The sequence below is a fragment of the Aplidium turbinatum genome, chromosome 5 (genome assembly GCF_918807975.1).
Source record: "Aplidium turbinatum chromosome 5, kaAplTurb1.1, whole genome shotgun sequence".
Lineage (NCBI taxonomy): Eukaryota > Metazoa > Chordata > Ascidiacea > Aplousobranchia > Polyclinidae > Aplidium > Aplidium turbinatum.
This window is the reverse complement of record NC_137476.1, coordinates 3,647,615-3,668,605: the sequence shown is the minus strand read 5'-3', so window position 1 is coordinate 3,668,605 and position 20,991 is coordinate 3,647,615. Positions and strand designations below refer to the sequence as shown.

General features: G+C 36.7%; 1 protein-coding gene and 1 long non-coding RNA gene across 4 annotated transcripts; one reads left to right on the top strand and one right to left on the bottom strand.

The window, feature by feature from the left end:
- The first annotated feature begins 914 nt into the window (after window positions 1-914).
- On the top strand, window positions 915-7,659 carry LOC145770837 (uncharacterized). The gene is made up of 3 exons (XR_014289179.1): window positions 915-1,074; window positions 5,148-5,242; window positions 5,713-7,659. It is a non-coding gene; the product is annotated as an uncharacterized LOC145770837 (long non-coding RNA).
- A 2,044-nt stretch (window positions 7,660-9,703) lies between these two features.
- Window positions 9,704-12,618, bottom strand: LOC145770364 (uncharacterized). 3 transcript variants are annotated; one of them, XM_082581988.1, is made up of 5 exons: window positions 11,939-12,618; window positions 11,329-11,448; window positions 10,846-11,007; window positions 10,509-10,698; window positions 9,704-10,186 (listed from the first exon to the last, which is right to left on the bottom strand). In XM_082581988.1, exons 3-5 carry the CDS (start codon window positions 10,988-10,990, stop codon window positions 10,012-10,014), a joined length of 510 nt encoding a protein of 169 aa, XP_082438114.1. In that variant the 5' UTR covers window positions 10,991-11,007; window positions 11,329-11,448; window positions 11,939-12,618; the 3' UTR covers window positions 9,704-10,011. The 3 variants fall into 3 exon arrangements, with proteins under 3 accessions (XP_082438114.1, XP_082438116.1, XP_082438115.1); XM_082581990.1 differs by having other exon boundaries at window positions 9,704-10,698; XM_082581989.1 differs by lacking the exon at window positions 10,509-10,698.
- Window positions 12,619-20,991: the final 8,373 nt, after the last annotated feature.

Genomic DNA, 20,991 nt, shown 5'->3' with positions numbered 1-20,991 from the left:
GTGTTCACACTGAAAAAAAAGTGTTCACACTGAGAGCGTGAAGCGTGACCGAATCGCGCCACCGGCTTGGAGATCTCGATTTCAAGCGTGAAAACAGAAGTAGAATTATTTCAACTTTTCCCTTTCGCGCTTGACATGAGACGAGAGCTCGATTGGTTCGAGTTGAGGTTCGGAAGAGGTCGGCTGATTGTACTCGCTTAGGCTATAGTTTGTCAGCAGTTTTGGCTCTGTAGATATTTTGATTTTGTAACACATTATGAGCAGTCAGTTCAAATTCTAGCCAGCAGCAAGATGTACGGTAATTGATTTAACATACTGGTAGTGAAAGATCAAAGCCTAGGAAAAAATACTAGGCCTATTGCTGTAACATAAACCAGGGTCAGATCATCAGATGTAACTAGAATACTTAAGGGAGGCCTAAATAGTTGACAAATAATTCCAAATTTACAGAAAAAGCAGATGTTTTTTGTTTTAAAACTAATCAAAGATAAGTTAACCTTTTATTTTCAAACAACCTTATTGCAAAAAGATCAACAAGGCTAAGCTAATACAGTTTACAACTTTATATATAATTGGCAAATAAATGAAAGCGTACGTAGTTCAGGTTTAGATGTATTATACTGAATTGGAATATGTAGGCTACAGTATCGTAGGCTATGCTGTTTTATTAGCCCTGGATCTATAGAGGCTGAGTGAGTATATTTTACTTGGCCTGCTACAATACAGGGCAGTACCGGTATAACACAATGTTCCGGTATTTGGTATCTATAGGCTAGCTCTGTGATTTAAAAGTAAAATTTAGCACGGTACTTTATAAAGCAAACAGACAAACAAAGCGAAGTCATGACATAGAGTAGACTACCGGTATATCAATCAAGTGGTATTAATTTTTTTATATTGCAGTTAACATTGCTTCAATTAGAAAATAAAATATCCATTAAATAAAAAACTAGTACGTTAAGTTATAACTTAAAATGTTCCTGCTCTGTACGATGAAAAGCATAATGGGTACAAAGACAGGAAGTTAAAGAAAAAGTTACAAAAAGAAATGAAAAAAAGATTTAGGCCATCCGGGTAATTATTAATTTATATTCTGACTTAAAAAATATTAAATAGGCTAAAGATTGATAACAAAACAAATTAGTTGGAAAACGTTGCTGAAACGGTAAAAAAAACATTACTGCACTGTTGCTGATGTCAGTGAGCTGAAAAGAAATCTAGTTCGTGTGTGACAACATTTGTTGTTCTTATTTTTGTAAACTCTATATACTGTTTTGGTTTTTCACTGCGTGTTTTACTGCTTTTGTGTCACCATACTAATCTTAAGTGTATGACTGTACGTAATGCTTATTTGCAAGGTAGCAACTGAGCTATCTAAACAAACTTTATTTACGTATTTGATGAACAGGGATGTTGTTGATGATGAATAAACACATGGATTAAATTAGCAATACGAAGTAAAGGCGTGGCTATATTTACAGCACTAGTGTTACCAGATAAGAAATTTTTCCATAATTTGAGTAAAGTTTAAAGTAGTTGAAACAAAACCTTGTGATTTAGGAGATTTTGAAATCCTGGGCAAAACTCTTAGTTTAACCCTATCCTTGGCAACACTTGTTACATAACAATGCTTTTTGATTGCATCCATGGTTAATATAACCACTTCGAATAAGCAGGGCCTCTGAGAGAAATTTTCACTAGGGGTACGAAGAGTCATTCTGGGCTCCCCTCTCACTCCGGGCCCCCTTTGTCTTGGGCAAAACGTGTGATGTTTGCTTAGGCGTATTGCACGCCATACAACATTTTACTGCAGAATTGGACATTTGTGTGCAATAATAGTATCAACCTGCAATAAAACTATTCTTTAATTTTAATAAGCTATGCACAATAATACTGAATATGAAAGAAGATAAATATGTCGTTTCCCTCATATGATATAGGCCTACTCCGTAGCCGGTCGTTTGGTCGACAGGACATTTGGGTTAGGGTAAAGGTTTGTTAACTAACCCTAAAATGAGTCGTTCTGTCGACCTAACATCCTGTCGACCAAATGACCGGGTACCGGCCTACCCTGCACTGCTGCCAGATAAGACTGAGCATCATCAAATGCAAGTTTGTAACAACAGAGAAGGGCATTGGCCTACCCTAGATTAAATTCTATCCCATGCATCTGAATAATGACATAATGTAAGGTTTAAGTCGCCCCGATAGCTCAGTTGGTTAGCGCGTGACTTCGTGAACGAAGAAGCTTCAAGATCAAGCGGTGCTGGTTCGACTTTTGGGGCGTGCGTTTGAGCAACGCATTCTAAGGACTGCTCTCCATTCAGTGGCACTTAATGGATGTAATAATTCCCAGGTAACAAGACTTCAACAATCGGAAATTTCACTCTGCCAATCTCCGTAACCGGCCTTGCTTCAAGAGCCTCTACAAGTATGCGAAACAACCAGGAATAGCCTATCAAGGCTTTGTCAGTACGAGGATAAAGATTCAAAACCAAGTTTGCCTCCTTTTTCAAATAGTTTTTAAAGAACACAAAAAAGCCCAAAAACACCCGGGCATGAAAAAAAACTAGCGGTTTAGGATTTTTAAAAAAATCCCGGGTTTTTCTCAACCCTGCTTTTGCTACACTATGCCCCTCCCCCCCGGGACAAGAGAATAACCAACTTTTATGATTTAATTTAGGGTGCTTTTAACAGAACATGTTTGCACATAAGGCATTAAGTCACCACTTTAGACACCTAATTTCTTTCTAAGCCCTTTTGCTACATTATGGGCCCCCCAAGGACTAACGAATAACAACATTTATGCTTGAATTTAGTCGTTTAGGATGGTTTTAACCAAACATTTTTTCGCGTAAACTATAAAGTTACAATTTCGGGCCCCCCAACAACCACAGGCCTGGGCCCTCAAGGGTACGCTGTACCCTTCGTACCCCCCTTTCGTAGGCCTTGTGAATAAGTATAATCAAGTGGGGTAATTACTGGACATTTGAAATGACGGGGTAATTAGTGGACACCCTGCTTACTTTTTTCCTGTGTGCAATGTGACCTTGCAATTTAGTCATCTATTTAGACAAAGCTTTAAACTAAATGAATCAGTTGCAACTCTTATTTTATCTGACTTTACATTTTTTTTGGCAAGACTTGGAATGCATGGTGTCAAATTTTGCATTAATTTGAAGCTAAGTGATAAAAGTAACATTTTAATATAGGCAACATTATTAGGTATTTGGATTTTCAAACTGGCAATACTAACTAGAAAAGCATGGAACCTTCTAAAAATGCCATAATGTGAGCAGCAGCTGTATCCACTTTTCCACAAAATGTGTCCAATATTTACCCCATAACAATTTCTCGGTTTTGAGGTAATTGTTGGACACTGGAAGGTTGTAATTTCACCAGAAACACTGAATGATAGCTCACGAAATATTGCCTCTGCAGACTTATTTTGAATAGCGTATTTTTAGTAGCTAGTTTTTTAACAATGCCCAGAACCAGTGGCATAGCTAAGGGGAGGTTTTGGGGGTTACAACCCCCTTTTGGCACACATATGACGTCACGATATTGAGAATGATGCTTTCAGTCTCTATGTCTCTGAAGCAAAGTTTTCCTAATTTTAAAGGAAACTGCATTAAAAGAGCGAGTTTTGCCAATACCAAACATTCAAATATCTCAGCTAGGAATTAACAACAAGAAAACATAGAGACTTAGCTTTATTACCGAAAAATGCCCAAGAAAACATGATCTTATCCTTTTCATATGCCACTGGACAGCACCATTTTACAGGAATATTTATACCCACATTTTTGTTGAAAATGCTCTCAGAATGCACCAAATTCAAAGTAATTTTTCAAAATTTTCTGGGGGAGGCCCCCCCGGACCCCTCGCTGCTGAGTGCCAACAAACCCCCCCTTTCACAATTCCTGGCTACGCCACTGTCCACAACATAAATTAAATGGGGGTAGCATGGCCAATAGAGGGTGCAAAACTCCCTGAAACTAGTTTTGTTGTTGTTTTTTTGCCAATTTTTCAGGGGTATAGACCCCCTTTTTTTAATTTGCAAAAACAGTTTTTTCACTCCTCCCTATTGTGAAGCTAACAAGGGGATACGGGCGATTGGGATGTGGAGCACCTAAACCTTGACTAAATCCTTTGAAAATTAGTAACTGTGCTGTTTTAGTCAAGCCTCACCCACAAAAAATAATTTTGTTTTCAATCATTTTTTTAATTTTTGGGGGCATGCGACGCACCCTAATGCTTAGTAGATAGAACCTTAGGCTTGTATTTTAAACAAAATTTCATTTATTGTAATAGATAAACAAAACATAAAACTACATTACATCTAATTTCACTACAGAAAGGTCAAGGAATTCAAATTATAATAACTTCCTAGTACTTTTTTACATAAGGGGTAAATACTGGACAGTGTCCAGCACTTACCCCTACTCTGTCCAATAATTCGCTCATTTGATGGGGTAATTATTGGACAAAGAAAACTTGTGATTTCTGCTAAAATGCACATGGTAGAGAATCAGGTTAATTTGTAATGTAAAGATGAAGGCCAACCCTTGCAATCAAGATACTTTACATATAAATAGCTTGAATCCTTGTACAAAATATTACAACGTTTTCACAAAATGTCCAGTAATTACCCCACTTGACTATACTGTTACTGTAAGCTGACAAATACTACTACTATGTTGTGAGTGAGGATTTTAGTTTCTAAAATGATGATATGGGAGAAAATGATTAATACCACACCTAAAATTACAGATATCGAAAAGTTGTTTGTGTAAGTCCTGTGCAGATAAGTCTTTTAAATGGATATTTTCCACAAAACTTGCATAACAAAAATAACGTGTTCAGTTTTGTTGAAAATGCTTTCAATTTCTTGCTTTTAGTGGTAGAATCTTTGCAAAGTATAAAGAAGAGACAGAGAGTGTGGTTATACTTAGTGAGTGACTTTATAGTATTGTCTCAACAATGTCACTGTGAATCTGAATAAATGTATTGCAATGACAATTACTCTTAAGCGTATTATACATGTTACCAAATATAAATTATTGTGGAGATTTATCTGCTAAAATTATCAAATTTCATGCTTAAAATTAGTAAAAGTTAATTGCAAATGCTTATTTTATGTGCAGCTGTAGAACTGAAAGACCCGGATGACAACAGTGAGAGAATTTGTAATGACTTTCTGTTTCAAAGCACAAATTCCTTTGAAGACTTCACTGACTGGGTAATTACTACCTAGAATCACAAAATGCAAGGTGATGATGTGACAGTCCTGTTGGGAGTATTTTAGAAAGACTAAAAAGTTTACACGAAAATAAAATACAATTATGAAAAAGAAAACTTTTGTCTTGTCTGATGATATGCGGATAGTGCAAGTAACATCAGGACATGAAAAAGCATTGCATTGTATGAACTATAGCAGACGTCGAGCTAATTGTGTCCCTTGTCCTTGATATTAAAAATATTAACTATCTCCAAATTAGGTATGTAAGATGTATGCTTGCTTTTCATTATATATTGTAGACCTACAAACTTTTACATCCACCTCTTACATCCAAGGTCGACCAAGCATGTTATTTAAATATTGTTACTTAAGTGTTGAAGGTTTTTGTTTTTGACATAAATCAAGGAACTTTAGTACGTTTTGTAGTTCTTTTTTATACGGCCTGCATCATAACTTAAATATTTTTTCAGGAATGTTTGCTCTCCATGTTAAAAGAAAACTCGTCAGCAATACAGACAGCACTGTCTACTGCTACATACAGTACAGATGAAGAAGCATTGTTTAGTCAATTGATTAACCGCGCCAAACTTTGAAGCATAGACAAACACACCTCTGATATGTGCATGCCGCACAGTGTTTAGTATGTATGCACCATTCAACAGAAAAGCACATAAACTTGTATGATTTAACTTGTCTGATTTTTTAATATTTGTGTTAATCACATAAAGTTTGCAGATGATATTTGTTACTCTTCCCCCAGTTTACATGGTCTCAAACAAATACCTTCTAATCTAAACTGCTGTAACGGTTAATCGGTTATGCCTCCAAATATGACATTGTTTGGAATTGTAAAAAAATCTTTTGGTTTGTTATTTTCTCCTCAACATTTTAAACTTTTTTGAATCCCACTCGCTTGAGCCTGAGAAATTTCCCTTTGTTGGGTCGGTTAAGTGTTATACATGTAACTGTTTGTCTAATGAACTGGATATTTTGCGGCAAATGCGCTCACTTTGCTACATTGCCAACAACTGAAAATCGCTATTTTATAAATGTTCAACGACTGTTAAGAATACTCTGTTTCTCTCATACTGCACGTCTTTTTATGCTTTGTAACTGTTGCATAAAATCGTCTTTTTTGTTTTAATCGTTTACTAGTTTAGCATGCTACATAATCTGCCGCGATATGTGAGCGCACGTGAACATCAAATTAGTTGTGTTTTTCTTGATCACCTGCTTGCCATCAGTTTGTTGCAAATTGCAATGTGACTGGTTTGAAAAGTGATAAAGGATTGGAGGGGAGTTTGGCACTAAAATTGTATGTAGGCCTATTGTAGTGATTTGAAGTTTGCCTCAGACAATGTGGTTTGCACTGGCGTTATTCCATTCATTTGAGTTTATTTGAACACCATAAATATGCAACCCAGACATCCACTCTTTCTGGTCAAAATCGTACCCGATCTGGTAAAGATTTGGACCAGATAAAGTGGCTGTCTGAGAGGGCTGTGGTTTGTGGAGTCGGGCGAAAAATATGCGACTCCTCGTTTTACAACTAGCCGACTCCGGCTTCAGGATTTCCGTTTTTTTTAATAATTTTTATCGTTTTCCATTTTTTTAAAATTCAATTTCATCGAAGTTATGATCGAAATTGATACAGCGACTTTTACAAAATTAACAAAAACAAGCACTTCTATTTTCAGGTGAAGTTTTAGACCCAAATACGGCGAACAAGAAATTATATTCTTTTGAAAAGAGTCTAAACAAAAATTTTGTTTTTCATTATTTTGTATCAATCCGGAGTAAGCCTTTTAAATGACTCCATTCCGGGTACGCCAAAATTCCTCCGACTCCACAGCCCTGGTTACAGTATACAGTATAGCCTATGTTGTTCTGTAGGCTATATTGTTGGCAATTATTTGAATTTGTAGCTTATATCTAGTTTACTTTAATATGTGTGGCTGATAAAAGTGCTTATTGTCTGCTAATATGTGGGCTGTGCAATGTGCATTCACAATGATCTGTGAACTTATATACGTATATGCACTGTACCGTCATTTTCACGCTTATACCAGATTAGCTTATTACTGGCTATAGTAATCATTCGTTGTGTTACTTGGTTCAATCAGTGTTTAGAGCGTTTACTGCCACTGGTATGATTGATATCACTTATCATATGAATCTTTCTGGTCGTTAGAGTAGACTGAGTTTAAGTGATGATTGGTGTAGGTTCTTTTTCGAAGGATTCAATATTGCAGTGTATGTTCAGGTCTTGGTTTCATCATGTGCCTAAGCCTTATGCTAGGCTTATTTGCCCAGTGTAGATACGAATGTAGCTACACTATCTTCGGCTTGACTCATACTACATATTTTTACGTTTGTTACGTTGTAGTTATCGTCAATTTTCGTTTTCCTCAACTTCGAAGCCTTACAATATAAGTTACTGGTACCCCGTAGTTGCTTGCTTCGGTACATCCGTGCTTGGTTTGGTAGTTTTTAGAGCAAAGAAGAGCCCGACGCGTGTAGCTGTAGCCTATATTGCCAGTCTTATATGATGACTGTTGAGTGTTGATGTTTGCAGAGCATCTGATGTCAGCCACAGCCTGTACTTTTTGGACAGTCGTGATGCGGAAATATGTTAAGGCAAGACCGTCTTGGTTAAGGGCAAACCATAAAACTTGTAAGAGAAGCGGAGAAGTTAACACAAGATTCCAAATAAAATTTCACAAATGGGCCACTTAAATTCATGACCAATTGTATTTCCCAACATCGCTGAAATAAAAGTAACCTGCGCTTGCAGTTTGTTTTTATTCTGACCATCACAACGAAAAATAATATATGGCAAACATAGCAGAGGTCTAAAAAAGGGTAGAAGCGACAAAGCGGATCTGTCACGTTTTGTCAAGAAAACAGATCATCTAAGGTAGACCTACTAGCCTACTACTCATTCTAAACTAACGATGGAAGCATTCCTCAATTATGTCACAAGATTTTGTTCTCCCAGGTCATCCCTTCTTTGAAATCTGGTCCGCACCAACCATATAGGCTATAAATGTTTTGTAAAAAAATTATTAAAAATACCGTAGGCTACCGTCTTCAGTTTGTTTTGTTGGTTAATCAGCCACGAAGTGGAGTAGGCTTAGACTAGGCCTACTTGTAAAGAACAATAAACAAACTTTTTTTAAAGTAGCCTAGGTCTATGCCAGAAGAAAAACTTCATTGTTATTTGCAAGTAGCCTAATCTTCTTGCATAGGCTACTTTTAAAAAAAATACTAAGTTTTCTTGTTGACGAAGCATCAGAGTGGATATAAATGCAATATCGGGTCTTGTTATAACTTTGAAAGTTTGTCAACGGATATATGAACAAGCTTACTTAGTCAATGGCTTCCACACGCTTAAAGTGCAACTGCACGATTGAATTAACATAGGCTAGAATCCATTGCCAAGACATCTGGAACCTGTTGAATAACTCACTTCCTTACAATTGAGACCCACAGTCGAGAAACCGGTAGCCACTTTAACAAGTCGAAATTCTGCCACTGAAATTGATTAGAATGAAACCGCCAACCAATCATAAGCTACGGTTTAAGTGACGTAAAAAATGGCGAAAAGAAGATGATAGAAAGCAAATTAAGTGATGGATTTTTTGTCAGCTGGTTGGCTTAGGGGTTAGGGCTAGAAAGTAGTTATTTCATTGACGCGGGTTCGATTCCCACTACTGCTATTGCTCTTTTTCTTCTGTAATTACCAAATAAAGTTCAAAACAAGCATTAACTCTCTGGATGAGTGCTAGAAGGATCACAATTGGACGGTAGCCTCTTATAACATGTTCTGATTGGTTAGCGGTTGCATTGTAGTCATTCGCAGTGGCAGAATTTCGACTTGTTAAAGTGGCTACCCGAGAAACCGACCCTTTTCTCACGCTCTCTAGCGCTTCTCTCTCACGCTACCTGGAAGTAGCAAACTCGTCAACGCCACCTAGCGATATGACGTCAGTTGGAGTCGAGACCAAACTAGCCGAGATAGGCTTGGTTGCTACTGAATGCGCAAATTTATAAGGCATCCATAGTGAAGACGCATCTCTCAGCCAGCATTATACAAATTTAGTTGTTCATGCTTGTGTGCCAGCAGTGGTTTGCGAAGCCCATCGCCGAAGGCTAGTTTCGTAGATTACAACAGCCAAACTTGGTTATATCGAAAATATGTTGTATTGTACACCAGCTCAGTGGCCGAGTGGTTTTGCCTTCGGCTCTGGTGCTGGTAGATCTGAGATCGATTCCAGGTCGGGTCAAACCGAAGACTTTAAAAACGGTACCGATTGTGTTCTATCCTGCATAGCGCAGTGACAATGAGTCGGGTAATAATGTGATAACATTGTAAACCTGATACAAATTAAAAATGAGCCCTGTCGCTAAAAGACCTTAGCTGTTGTAGAGCGACAATAAATAAAACCATAACATTATTATTATGTTGTATTGTACGGTATTGCAGGACATAGTACAGTCGACTATCATGCGATAACGCTTTAGCATTCATTGGGACTGTCTTCGGCGGTGTTGACATCTCCGTTCTATAAAAATAATCTAGATGAAGCTAAAAAAAGACTAGAATAAGCCAAATTGAAGCAGACATAAAGTAAAAGGATAAACCAACATACAATACTGATGACAAATCACATTACGACACACAAATCGAAAACAAACCAAACCAAAAAACACCAAATCGAAAAATAAAAATAAACGAAACGGTTGCAATAAACCAGGTTAAATCAAGACTAAAATGTTAACACTGGTCTTTGGAACCCAGCATAGTCTCCATCGTCACTGGGATACTTTCTGCGGATAAATGACACAATGCAGGATGGCAGCACGACTCTGTTGGACTTGCCCAGAACTTCTCCATCCAACAGCCACTCCAGCACCTGCCTATAGGCGACCAGCCTGAATTGCCTGGGAAATGTAACAGCAAGTCGTTTAATAATGAATGGAACAATTACGCAACCAGCTCTTGAAAGGCTGTTGAACAATGAACAGTAAACAAGCTCAAGTGAACGCACTCATAAGAAAAAGAGATGTCAATAGAAATGTAAACCTAATAGCCTACAAGGCAATGAAGGAATATACTTCATATACTGGTTCCACCCATATGCAAATGGATATGTTTTAAGAGCATACTAGATATGCCGGTTATAACATGCAATTGTTACACTACTAAGGTAACTCTACAATACTCCACCAATCTTTTTGACTATTTTATTTCAAATATTGCTGCCCTTCAATTGTTGTGTCCCACGACTTCTCGGATAGTTCATATTCAGACGACAGATAGAAAAATGAAGAATGAGCAGATGCATCTCTATTTTTAAGTGGGGTAGAAGATGCAACTGGCTTAACCAGACCGGAAAGCAACATTGTTTCAGTGTTCGTGCCCACGGTATTTCGTCCAAACCACGTTTGGGTACCTGTTGAGAACTAATGCTGTAGTAGTGGCACAATAGACTGTTATGAGTAGTTGTAAATAAGCAAAAAGAAACATTTTAACATTGACTGCAGAATCAATCAAACTTTAAAAAAAAGATAGCAGATAAGCACTTATTGATGTGACTCACCAACAGATCGCTTTGTAGTCTGCTCCTGTTTTAATGAAACCTGACAAGCCTTGGATTGGAAAGATGCTGTTTCACACCGGGTGGAAACATCCGAATGACTCACTTGAAAACTCGCAGCTAACCATTTGTTTGTCAACATCCGCATTCCGCAACCTCCAATACCTAATATGTATTGTAAAGTACACTTTGCTTTATTAACAACCATTGAAGATTATAACGTTTTGAAATTGGTACCATGCCAGTATTAGATGCACTTGAATTGTACATAAGAGATTAATGCAACAGCATTATGCGGTGATTTTGACTACTGGGTAATTTACAAAAAAAGAATGAAATATGATTGAACGATAAACCCCTCGGCCACCACCAGAGATAAAAGAGGAGGACATCACCCGTAACTGAATACAAGCAGCACATTAGATTGAACCTGTAGCCTATATTAATTATGTTGGTTCATCAATACAACAATGCAAGGCTACATACTGTCATCTCATCATGCATAGCAACGTCAATGGGATCTTCAGCAGCAGACGGCACAGCTTGTTGAGATGCAGTGGTTTTACTTTTCTTGGTCGAACCCGCACCCATTTCATCATTCATGGCCTACAAAAAATTGACAATTAATATCAGATTACTGTATGTCTCACGCACCTCCTGAACACATATGAAGACCTGGGTAGCACAATTGTAGTTTGGGCAACATTGAATTATGATCAGATTATGAATCCCACTAGCTACATTCTGTAAAAGTTAGGAAAGAAAACAATCTGGACATCAAATTTGTATAAAAAATTGCTAAGCCACATATTCTGAGCCAAAAGTTGTTAATCCCAATTGAGAGATAAAAGGTGTTATGTCAAAGTAAGTACCGACCGTAAGCAACACAGTAAGTTTTGCAACCTTGCTGTTTTGCAAGGTTGTGATCTGTTGTAATTAGACTATATAATAACAGTGGTACCGGTATTACATAACTACTTAATCGTTTTGAGCAGATGGCACATTGTATGTTCATAAAATTTAAAACAAGTAGGCCTAAAAACATTACATAGGATATGCAGCCTATTTCTATAGCTTCTATTGTGTAACTACAAACCTTCACTATTGTCCGCTTTTGCATTCGATGATCTCTATCCAGCTTAGATGCAGTAGCATCAGACGTACCGGTAGCAGAAGTACATTTTATGGTGGGAACAGCAGATTTTTTCAGAATGTAACGTTTGCAAAATCCCATATTAACTTCAAAATAATTTTCAAAATCCTGCTCAAGAAAGTGATTTGAGCAGATAAGACTGGTAGGGAAGGGTCCATTCCATTTGCAGACTTGATGAGCAAACTTGCACCAGTTAATTCGCAAACGTTAATCGTTAGGAAAGGCAAAAAATGTCACCTTTGCACCAGAAACAAATTTTGTGTGATAGATAGAGCAAATTTTCACCATTTTAAATGTTTGGCTCAGAACTACAATAATCTAAGAAACGAAGTTGCAAGAGAAATGTTTTGTTTTAAAAGTTTTATATATTTGAACTAAAGACTTGAAGCTTACAAGAATGTCACATAACATTGGTTAAGATGTACCGTACTTTACCTTGCATGGCCTATGACAGCTTTGGTCTGTCCCTTCACCAACAATTTCAATGGATAAGTCAACACACCTGGCTTATTTTTTTCAAAAAGAGCCTATACTACCTGTCTTCACATAAAAAGCACGTGCAACAAGATCGAAGCAGCGAAAAAAAACTTCCTTCCTCTAGGTCTAGGACAAACACAACTAGCTAAACTAAAACTAGTAAAAGACTTGTAAAACCAGTTGTCGCTTCGATCTGACTGACTCCAACTGACGTCATAATCTGCGTGTTGCGCAATGCAGGCGGAACGTGGCCAAAAATACAAGCGCGTGGAAAACCATAGTTTTGATAATTTTTATTGAGATAATTATAGCCTTAAAAAGTAAGGGCGAGGTTGGTATTTATAGATTGAAACATGCTCTTTCAGATAAAGTGCGGTCAAAGTCATCGTGCAGTAGCACTTTAACGTCTTGTTTCTATGGAAACCAGTGTGAACATGTCAGCGCAAATCATAAAGCCGAAACACGCCAGACATGAAAACACGCCCACCCGCTATATGCTAAATGCTAGGCAAGCTCAGTGTGAACCCCGCATAAGGCTAAATAAACGCTAACAACTAAATTGAAATAATTTTTTGAAAATGCCATTTTACGATCAAACATAACAGATAATAATTTAACACAGTTAGAGCATAATAACCGGTTTGTTTGCATAATCCGATTAAAGAAAAATTACTGTAATAGTAGTAAAAAAACTAGAAACCATTATTAATGTACTTCAATTTATCATCAGTAGGCTATGCCTTACTAGTGATTATAAACAGTGCAATAGAACATCTAGTGATCTAGATAAAGCATGACTTTGCCAGTTTGCCTTCTAATTTTTTGAGTATATTGACATACGTATCAGTCAGGGGGCATCAGTGTATCAGTCACTGTAAACACACATAACAGTGTGTGTCATGTTCACACAGTAGCCTATTAAGATTCATAACAAAATTTTCTTGGCCTTATTTGGCAAGTGGTTCAAAGGCTTTGCAATATGCGCATTGCGCAACTGTCAAGAATAAAGTTTCAAGGAAGCTTTTTCAGTGCAAAGGTTGAGATTCGCTCTGTTAAAAGCCATGTGATGTTTGAGTTGTTACAAAAAATATTGACAACTTCTTCGTTGGCATACTGTTGTTGTTCATATTTTTAAATTTAAGTTAAATATCCATCATTGCTGCCCTATATTGCCCATCGTTGTTGAGATTTCAGAAAAGTTTACGTTTTGTTCAAGTGCACATGTAGGCTACGACACTGCTGTGGTGTTGATTTCACTGGTAGTTTTTGGCAAAGCTGCAGCTAACATGATTCCTTTGCTGCATATAGGCTACCTAACGAAGTTTTCTGTAGGCTGCATAGGCTGAGACTATAATCTCTATAGGCTTATTACTGGTTCTAGTTTTGCTAACGAGAAGGCAGATATAATCTTCCCGAAAACCATGGATTAACAAAATTTATAGGATTCATGTGAATCCCTGCAGAAAACGAAACTTTTCAATAGATATAGGTTGACACGTCTAATTATCAGTGTTGTAGGCGGTACGTTGACGGCGTCATTTGACGGCGTCAACGTCAACGTCAACACAAACTTCACTCAGCCAATCTCGGTAACCGAACCTGCATCAAAAGCCTCTACAAGTATGCGAAACTACCAGGAATAACCTATGAAGGCTTTGTCAGTCCGAGAATAAAGATTTAAAAATCAAACCAACCAATACCAAGTTAGTTACTGCACAAAGCATATATTTTCTCTTTTCTTGGCGTTGAATGTCCTTCAGTTTGATGGTGTCATGTTGTTCTTGAAAGTCACGGCTACAACCAAATTTTCAATTTTCAATGTAACTTTGCGAAAATATACTACAAAGATCTATCAAATAAAAAACTTTTCGCAGCCACTTACGATTAGTTGGTATTTATTAATTTTGTAAAACCCCATTTTGTACTAAACTACTAAACACAGAAAAAAAAATTCAAACTCATTAAGGGGGCAGTTCTACTTAGAAAAAAAAAATTAAAATTTTATTTTATTTTATTGTATATATTAGAAAATTATCGTAAATTCCGAATATGCAGTAAGTTTTTACCTATTTTCCCTCATTAGGCTTCAAACGGAAAGTTTTCTGATCGCACCTCAGTTTAAAATGTGAATATAAATTTGCATTGTTGTGAGAATATTAGTTGCAAGATGTTTTGTATTTTTCCTTACAAAATCTAATAATGAATAAGCTAAATAGCGCCACCTTTTCAAAAGGTTAACCAAGTTTATTGAGAATACAAAGAATTCTTTTAAAATGATGAATGAATGGACATGGAAGAAAAAAAGTCTCATTTAAAGTCAAAAGCATAAATTTACCTAATTCTATTTTTCAAATGTGATTTACTCAAAATCTTGTTTTTGTGCACTAAATATGTTTCTTCTAGAAAACTAGCCTACTTGTCAGAATTGGCTAAAAATTTTAACAGATGTACAGTAGGCCCTTACGGACATAATGATTGAGTTTTGTTTTAATATTCAGAGTAATAAATATTTTATAACCAAATCCTGAAGTCAAATTTGCTCTCGATGCATAGCAATTATGAAATTTTCTATATTTAAAAAAATAAAAAAGTTAAAAGAAATTCCTCCTATCAATTTATGGCTAGGATACCTTACTAGATCACCATGCAGTTTGAAGTCCCTACCTTTAGCCATTTTCGAGTTTTTAGGGCTGCAATGGAGACAATCGGTTGATTTAATGTACAAATTCAAAATGGTATAAACCCTTAAAGGATTGCCCCAGCCTAACAGAGTAAATATTTTTGGATAGCTGGTTTCCTCCTTTTTCCAGCAATATATGGTTTGTTGGGGTTTGTGGGTGAACTTTTGTGTGTAGATTGTTATTTATGACAAGTACGAAAAATGCGATTCTAAGTAGAACTGCCCCCTTAAACAATTTTAAACATATAACTGGGGTCTTGAGATTTCTAAACATTCTTGGAATTTAACAAACTAATAATTTCTGAATATTTTAAAACCGATAATCACAAGTTCAGAACCTTATTATACCGAACCTTATTATACCATTTTGTTATCAAGACAAAACTACCTCGGAAAGCACCACATTTAATCAACACCAGGTCCAGAATCGTACAAAGCACAGGGTGTCTTACCAGTATAAAGTGGTATCATACTTTTGACTTAAAATTTAGAGCTTGTGCATTTGATACCTTGTCTTGTCCAGTCATAATAAAAACCTTACAAAATTAATACAATCAGTTTATTTCTTGAGTAGCTTTTATTTTTAATAGAATGAAAAAAGTAGCTCAAACTTAGTCCGCCTCGATAGCTCAGTTGGTTTGCGCATAACTTTGTGAAAAAAGAAGCTTCAAGATCAGATTTAGACCAACTACCCAATATTGATTTAGAAAGTTGTTTGTCAATAATCACAGCAACACCTCTTTGATGTTCATTACGTCCAGAATATATAATTGTTTTATCATCTTTCATAAATTGACTAGTTTTTGTCCATATTACTTCGCAAAGACCCAAGCAGTTCATTCTCATTCTGTCCATTTCTAGCATAATATTGTCCAGTTTTCCTTGTTGGTAAAGTGTTCGTAGGCCTACATTCCATATGGCAGTTCTTTGAGTTCGTTGTTGGAACGTTTTTGCATTAATTACAGTGACTCCGACTACCCGGCGAGGGGCTCTGGTTTCTAGAACTCGGAGACCCATTTACGCCGTTTCTCGTATTTTTGTTAAACTTTTGCATCATTGTAGACTTGGCCATAGTACTGAAGTAGACTAGATAGGCCAGTTCCTTTTTTCAGCGTCTCTGTATTTAGTCAGCCGCACTGCTTCCAGCCGCACCACGAGGAGGTACACAAATGACTTGGTGCCAAGATCGGTCTCCCAACGGATTTGGAATAAGTATAATTTAAAGAAAAACTTTGTGATACTTTCTTGAGACAACACTGCAACTCTCATACTAAATTACCGCCTTCAATATGACTCTGTGGCCTAAAGTCTATTTATATACCAGCTCAAGTTGCCATTGTTTAACCCTTAGAAGGTTGGGCCCCTGGAGTCTTGCTCAGTTTGGGGGGGGGGGCTATCGATTCTTCTTATGCTTTAAGAATGATATCTCTGTTATGTTTTAAGGCACGGTTTCAATATTTGGGATTCACTTTGTAAAATTATTCATGCTGAGCATAATTATCCGAAAATTGAAACCATGTGAATTTTATAACTGCTCATATAGGGGCTACGTTGAAATGTTGAGGTGACTTATGACTTTTGGATTATTTTGCGATTTCGTGAGTTTAAACATTATTTTTTGGTAGAGTAATGAAGAACATGCATTGTAATGTTGTGATTAAATTTTTTTTTACATAGTCTCAATTTGAATCCATATTTTTCATGCAAAATAATATAATAATACAAAATAACATAGGCTACTGTATAATAATGCAAAATAACATATAACTTAGGGGGAGAGTGGGGTTAGTTGGAAGGCGGGGTTAGTTGAAAAATGATCATTTTTTTAACTCTCGATAACTTTTTTAAATATTTACTGCCAACATGTGAAGTAGTTTATAAAAACACATAATCCATGTTAGTTTCGATTTGTTGAGTCAAGGTGTACCTGTTTGGCTGACAGTTTTCTATTTTCTTACTTTCGAAGTAAAATTTTTGGCGTATTAAAAAACATCTTATGCGTCGATATCGTTAAAGATAGGCAGAAGTTTTTTGGTGTGTGTCATCTGTAGGTGTTCAGCAACACTAAGACATAAACAAATTTTGGTCCAATGCGCCATGCTTGAATATTTTAGGAAAATAGTTTGTCATACGCTAATGGGGCTAGTTGGAAAATAGTAGGTGGGGTTAGTTGGAAAGTGGTTTGATAACGGTATGACTATGTAGTACGATACGAGTAGGCCTATATCGTCGTGGTATGATAATAAGTAGTATAAGCTCCAATGTATTTGTTTTAAGCAGACATACATTGTAAAATTTTAATTTGAATAACTTGGAAAGTGTTATATATACGGCATCACAAGTTTTAACAATGCGTTTATTAAAAAATGGTTTTACAATGATTAGGTGTAGAATTCATTGCATTTTGATTTTAAAGCAGGTAAACATATTTGCTTACAACCCCATGTAAATGTTTGTTGGTTGAAAAAAGAGTATCCAGTTCATTAGTGGGCATTAAACTGACGTTTTTCAACTAACCCCAGGCATGGGGTTAGTTGAAAAATCAATTGTATGTTTGTTTATTTTAAATTTTCACTAAAAGCTGAATTGATTCAATACTTATTTTTGGTTGTATGATAGAGGACACCATAGATGATAATTTAAGCCACTTCATGTTGTCAGGTTATGCACCAATTGTTTTAAATTTCAATTAAAAAAAAAATCTTTCCGACTAGCCCCACTCTCCCCTAAATAGAATATGAAATATTTCAGAGGATGTGCTGAGAAATGGCTTATATCTCTCAATTTATAACCTTTATTCGCTCAAAATTTCAGCTCAATAGAGGTGAATAAAAACTAGGAAAAGCCAAGAAATCTCGTAGTCGCAGCTTCAGTGGTTTTAGAGATACAACTGTTGATACAAAAAAGTTGAATTGACAGCCCCCAACTTTCAAAAGGTTTTAACAAGCTTGCACTGCGATGATATCAGAAAATAAACAGTCTCCAACCATCAGGATTTGGAATCACACCCATCCTCAACTTTAAGCCATAGATGGGCAGTTAATTCATTGGCTTTTCTTGTTCGAATCCAACTTTAGCCCTGACTTTGCAATACAACAGTATATTGTAAAACCTGTGGTAAAAAAATTAAATTTTCCTCTCAAACCTCTCCCCTATACTTTGAAAAATACTTTTGTAACTGGACTAAAGTTTACAAAATATTATTTGCCACTTCACTGATACTTGCTCAACATAACCATCACAAACATTGTTCTGGTCTAAATTTTTCTAAAAAATAATGCGATAGACGTGTCATGAAGATTTTGTAAATACTTTTTTGAACTAATACTGAAATCATCATACCAAGTCACCGGTGTCATTATGTTTTCGAGAGATTTTGCTGGCGAGAGTCTATTTATAAACGGAACTATAGCCCAAGTTCTCATTGTTTGAAAAGCCCGCACTGTGATGATAATGATGAAAAATGGTAATGATAATACTAGATGATAACGATAAGATCGAAAAAACAATCCAACATTTAACATTATGGATTACACCCATTCTCGACATTCAAAAAATATATAGCCTACAACAGCAACAAATCAAAGGTTGTAACAGTAGAAAAAAATCTGCATATCACACTTCTTAATTTGTTTTCAGTTTATTGTTATTGTTGTCTTTTGTTGATGTTTGTTATATAATTATAAACAAATACGAAACATTTTTTAAAAATTAAGTTTATACCAAGCGATAGTTTTAACGATGGGTGACTATAATTAAGACACATTTGATAAATATCAATGGAAACACTGACGTGAACGTTTCTGAAAATTTGCGTCCAGGCATAATATGTTTTTATGCTGAGAATTTAAAACATTACGAAAAGTTAAACACGAATGATCATCATTAAAAATGGAAAATATATTGTTCAAATATTGACATCATGGATTTCCATAACTTTATATCCATAACTTTTCTCAGTGAAGAATCACTTGTATATGCTAAAAAACTATCGAAACTCATTAAATGTAAATTTAACATCCCTCAAAACCTTTGAAATCAGTAGACACTTTTCGCTGAAATCTCCCGTTCCCCGGTCTCTTCGTTCCAACATCATTTACAAATTGGAGCACTTGTAAAATATAACTTTGGAACACTCTACGCAATTGCCCTAATTTGTAAATGAATAGAAAGATTTCATAATCATCAAGTTTGTTAGACGCTTTGGGAGCCAAGATTCTTTTACAACTCAACATTGTCATTGTTTGGCAACACTGCACTGAGTTGACATTACAAAGGCAAACAATGTTTGACAATCCCCTCTCAGCAATCACAATTATATACAGCTTTAATTAAATACTGTATGTAGAACAATAACAGATCATGGATTGCAAATAGCAAAATGTTTTTTTGTACAACTGATATTACATTACGTATGTATTTTAAACACGATGTGGATGAAGGGTTATCACATGCAAATGTACCATTAGTCAGTGATGTACGCCTATACAAAAAAATATTGACGCCGTCAGCGTAAACGCAAACGTTCGAAAAACCGTACCTCTTATGCGTCAACGTAACTTGTAAAAAAGTTGTCAGCGTCAGCGCATACACTAGCGTAAACTCATTTTGTTTGCTGGGTGCCAAACATTCACACTGTATAAACCACTCGAAACAAACAAGTTTTATTTTGAAGAAACACAAGCATCTGAAAGTTTTCATCTGACATTTTGCTGCGTTTTGGTTTCAATATGTCTTTGCCCATTGGAAACATTCTTTCAACTGCAGCGCTGGAAGGTATTGGCGTGTTGTAGCGAAAAAAGACATTAAAAAGTATACGTTGACGCTATACGCTAAAAAAACGCGAAAACTTTACGGCGTAGCCTCAAGCGACAACTATCCAAAAACATGTGGCCGCAAGCGTTAGCGTAAACAAAAAGTCTACACCGCAAGTCTACGGCGTAGAATTTGCGGCGTATACGAACATCTCTGCCATTAGTGACGGTGTCCGGTAATTTCATCGCAGTAATTTCATCGTGGTAATATCATCGTGGTAATTTCATCGCATGGTAATTACATCGCAGTATATCACATCGTAAGGTAATTACATCGCAATATGAGAGCTGCGTAGGCTACCAGCTGCGGGGCGACGGGAGCACCGCCGGCGGGGCCGCGCCCTGAAAGGGCCGGTTCCGGCAAGAGCACGGTCGTCGGGACCCGAAAGATGGTGAACTACGCCTGGGCAGGCCGAAGCCGGAGGAAACTCTGGTGGAGGGCCGTAGCGATTCTGACGTGCAAATCGATCGTCCGATTTGGGCGTAGGGGCGAAAGACTAATCGAACCGTCTAGTAGCTGGTTCCCTCCGAAGTTAGGGTTAGGGTGGGTGGACGTTAGGGTTAGGGTGGACGTTGACGAAGACGATTAAATTACTGACGATGTGGTGTCTTGCGATGTAATTACAATGCGATGACAATGTATGCGATGTAATTACCATGTGATGAAATTACTGCGAAAAAATTACCACGATGAAATTACCGCGATGAGATTACAGTGAATCATTAGTGACATAGTGTGTAGTGCACAGAGCGTGTATGCGCAGACAGCAGTTGCATCGATCTGAAAGCAAACCATTAAAACTTCTCGGATAAGAATCGCGCATAGGAAAGGTGAGCGAATAATAATGGAGACGACAAAAGCAAAACGAACGACATACTGTGCACAAAAGGACGGAGCAGTGAGAAAGCGTTCAAACATATCATGCAGTAGCGTTTGAGGGGAAGGGTGGCACGTGCTCTCCAGGCATTTTGAAATTGACTTGAACATTTTTGATGCCAGCATGTCGCACTCAAAAAGTTGTCGA

Bases quoted from the DNA above. Each gene is read 5' to 3' on its own strand.
- LOC145770364 (XM_082581988.1), bottom strand. From the start codon at position 10,990: ATGCGGATGTTGACAAACAAATGGTTAGCTGCGAGTTTTCAAGTGAGT. The intron at 10,699-10,845 runs GTGAGTCACATC...AGTTCTCAACAG, and splicing joins GACTACAAAGCGATCTGTTG to GTACCCAAACGTGGTTTGGA. The intron at 10,187-10,508 runs GCAGCAATATTT...TACATTTCCCAG, and splicing joins TGGGACACAACAATTGAAGG to GCAATTCAGGCTGGTCGCCT.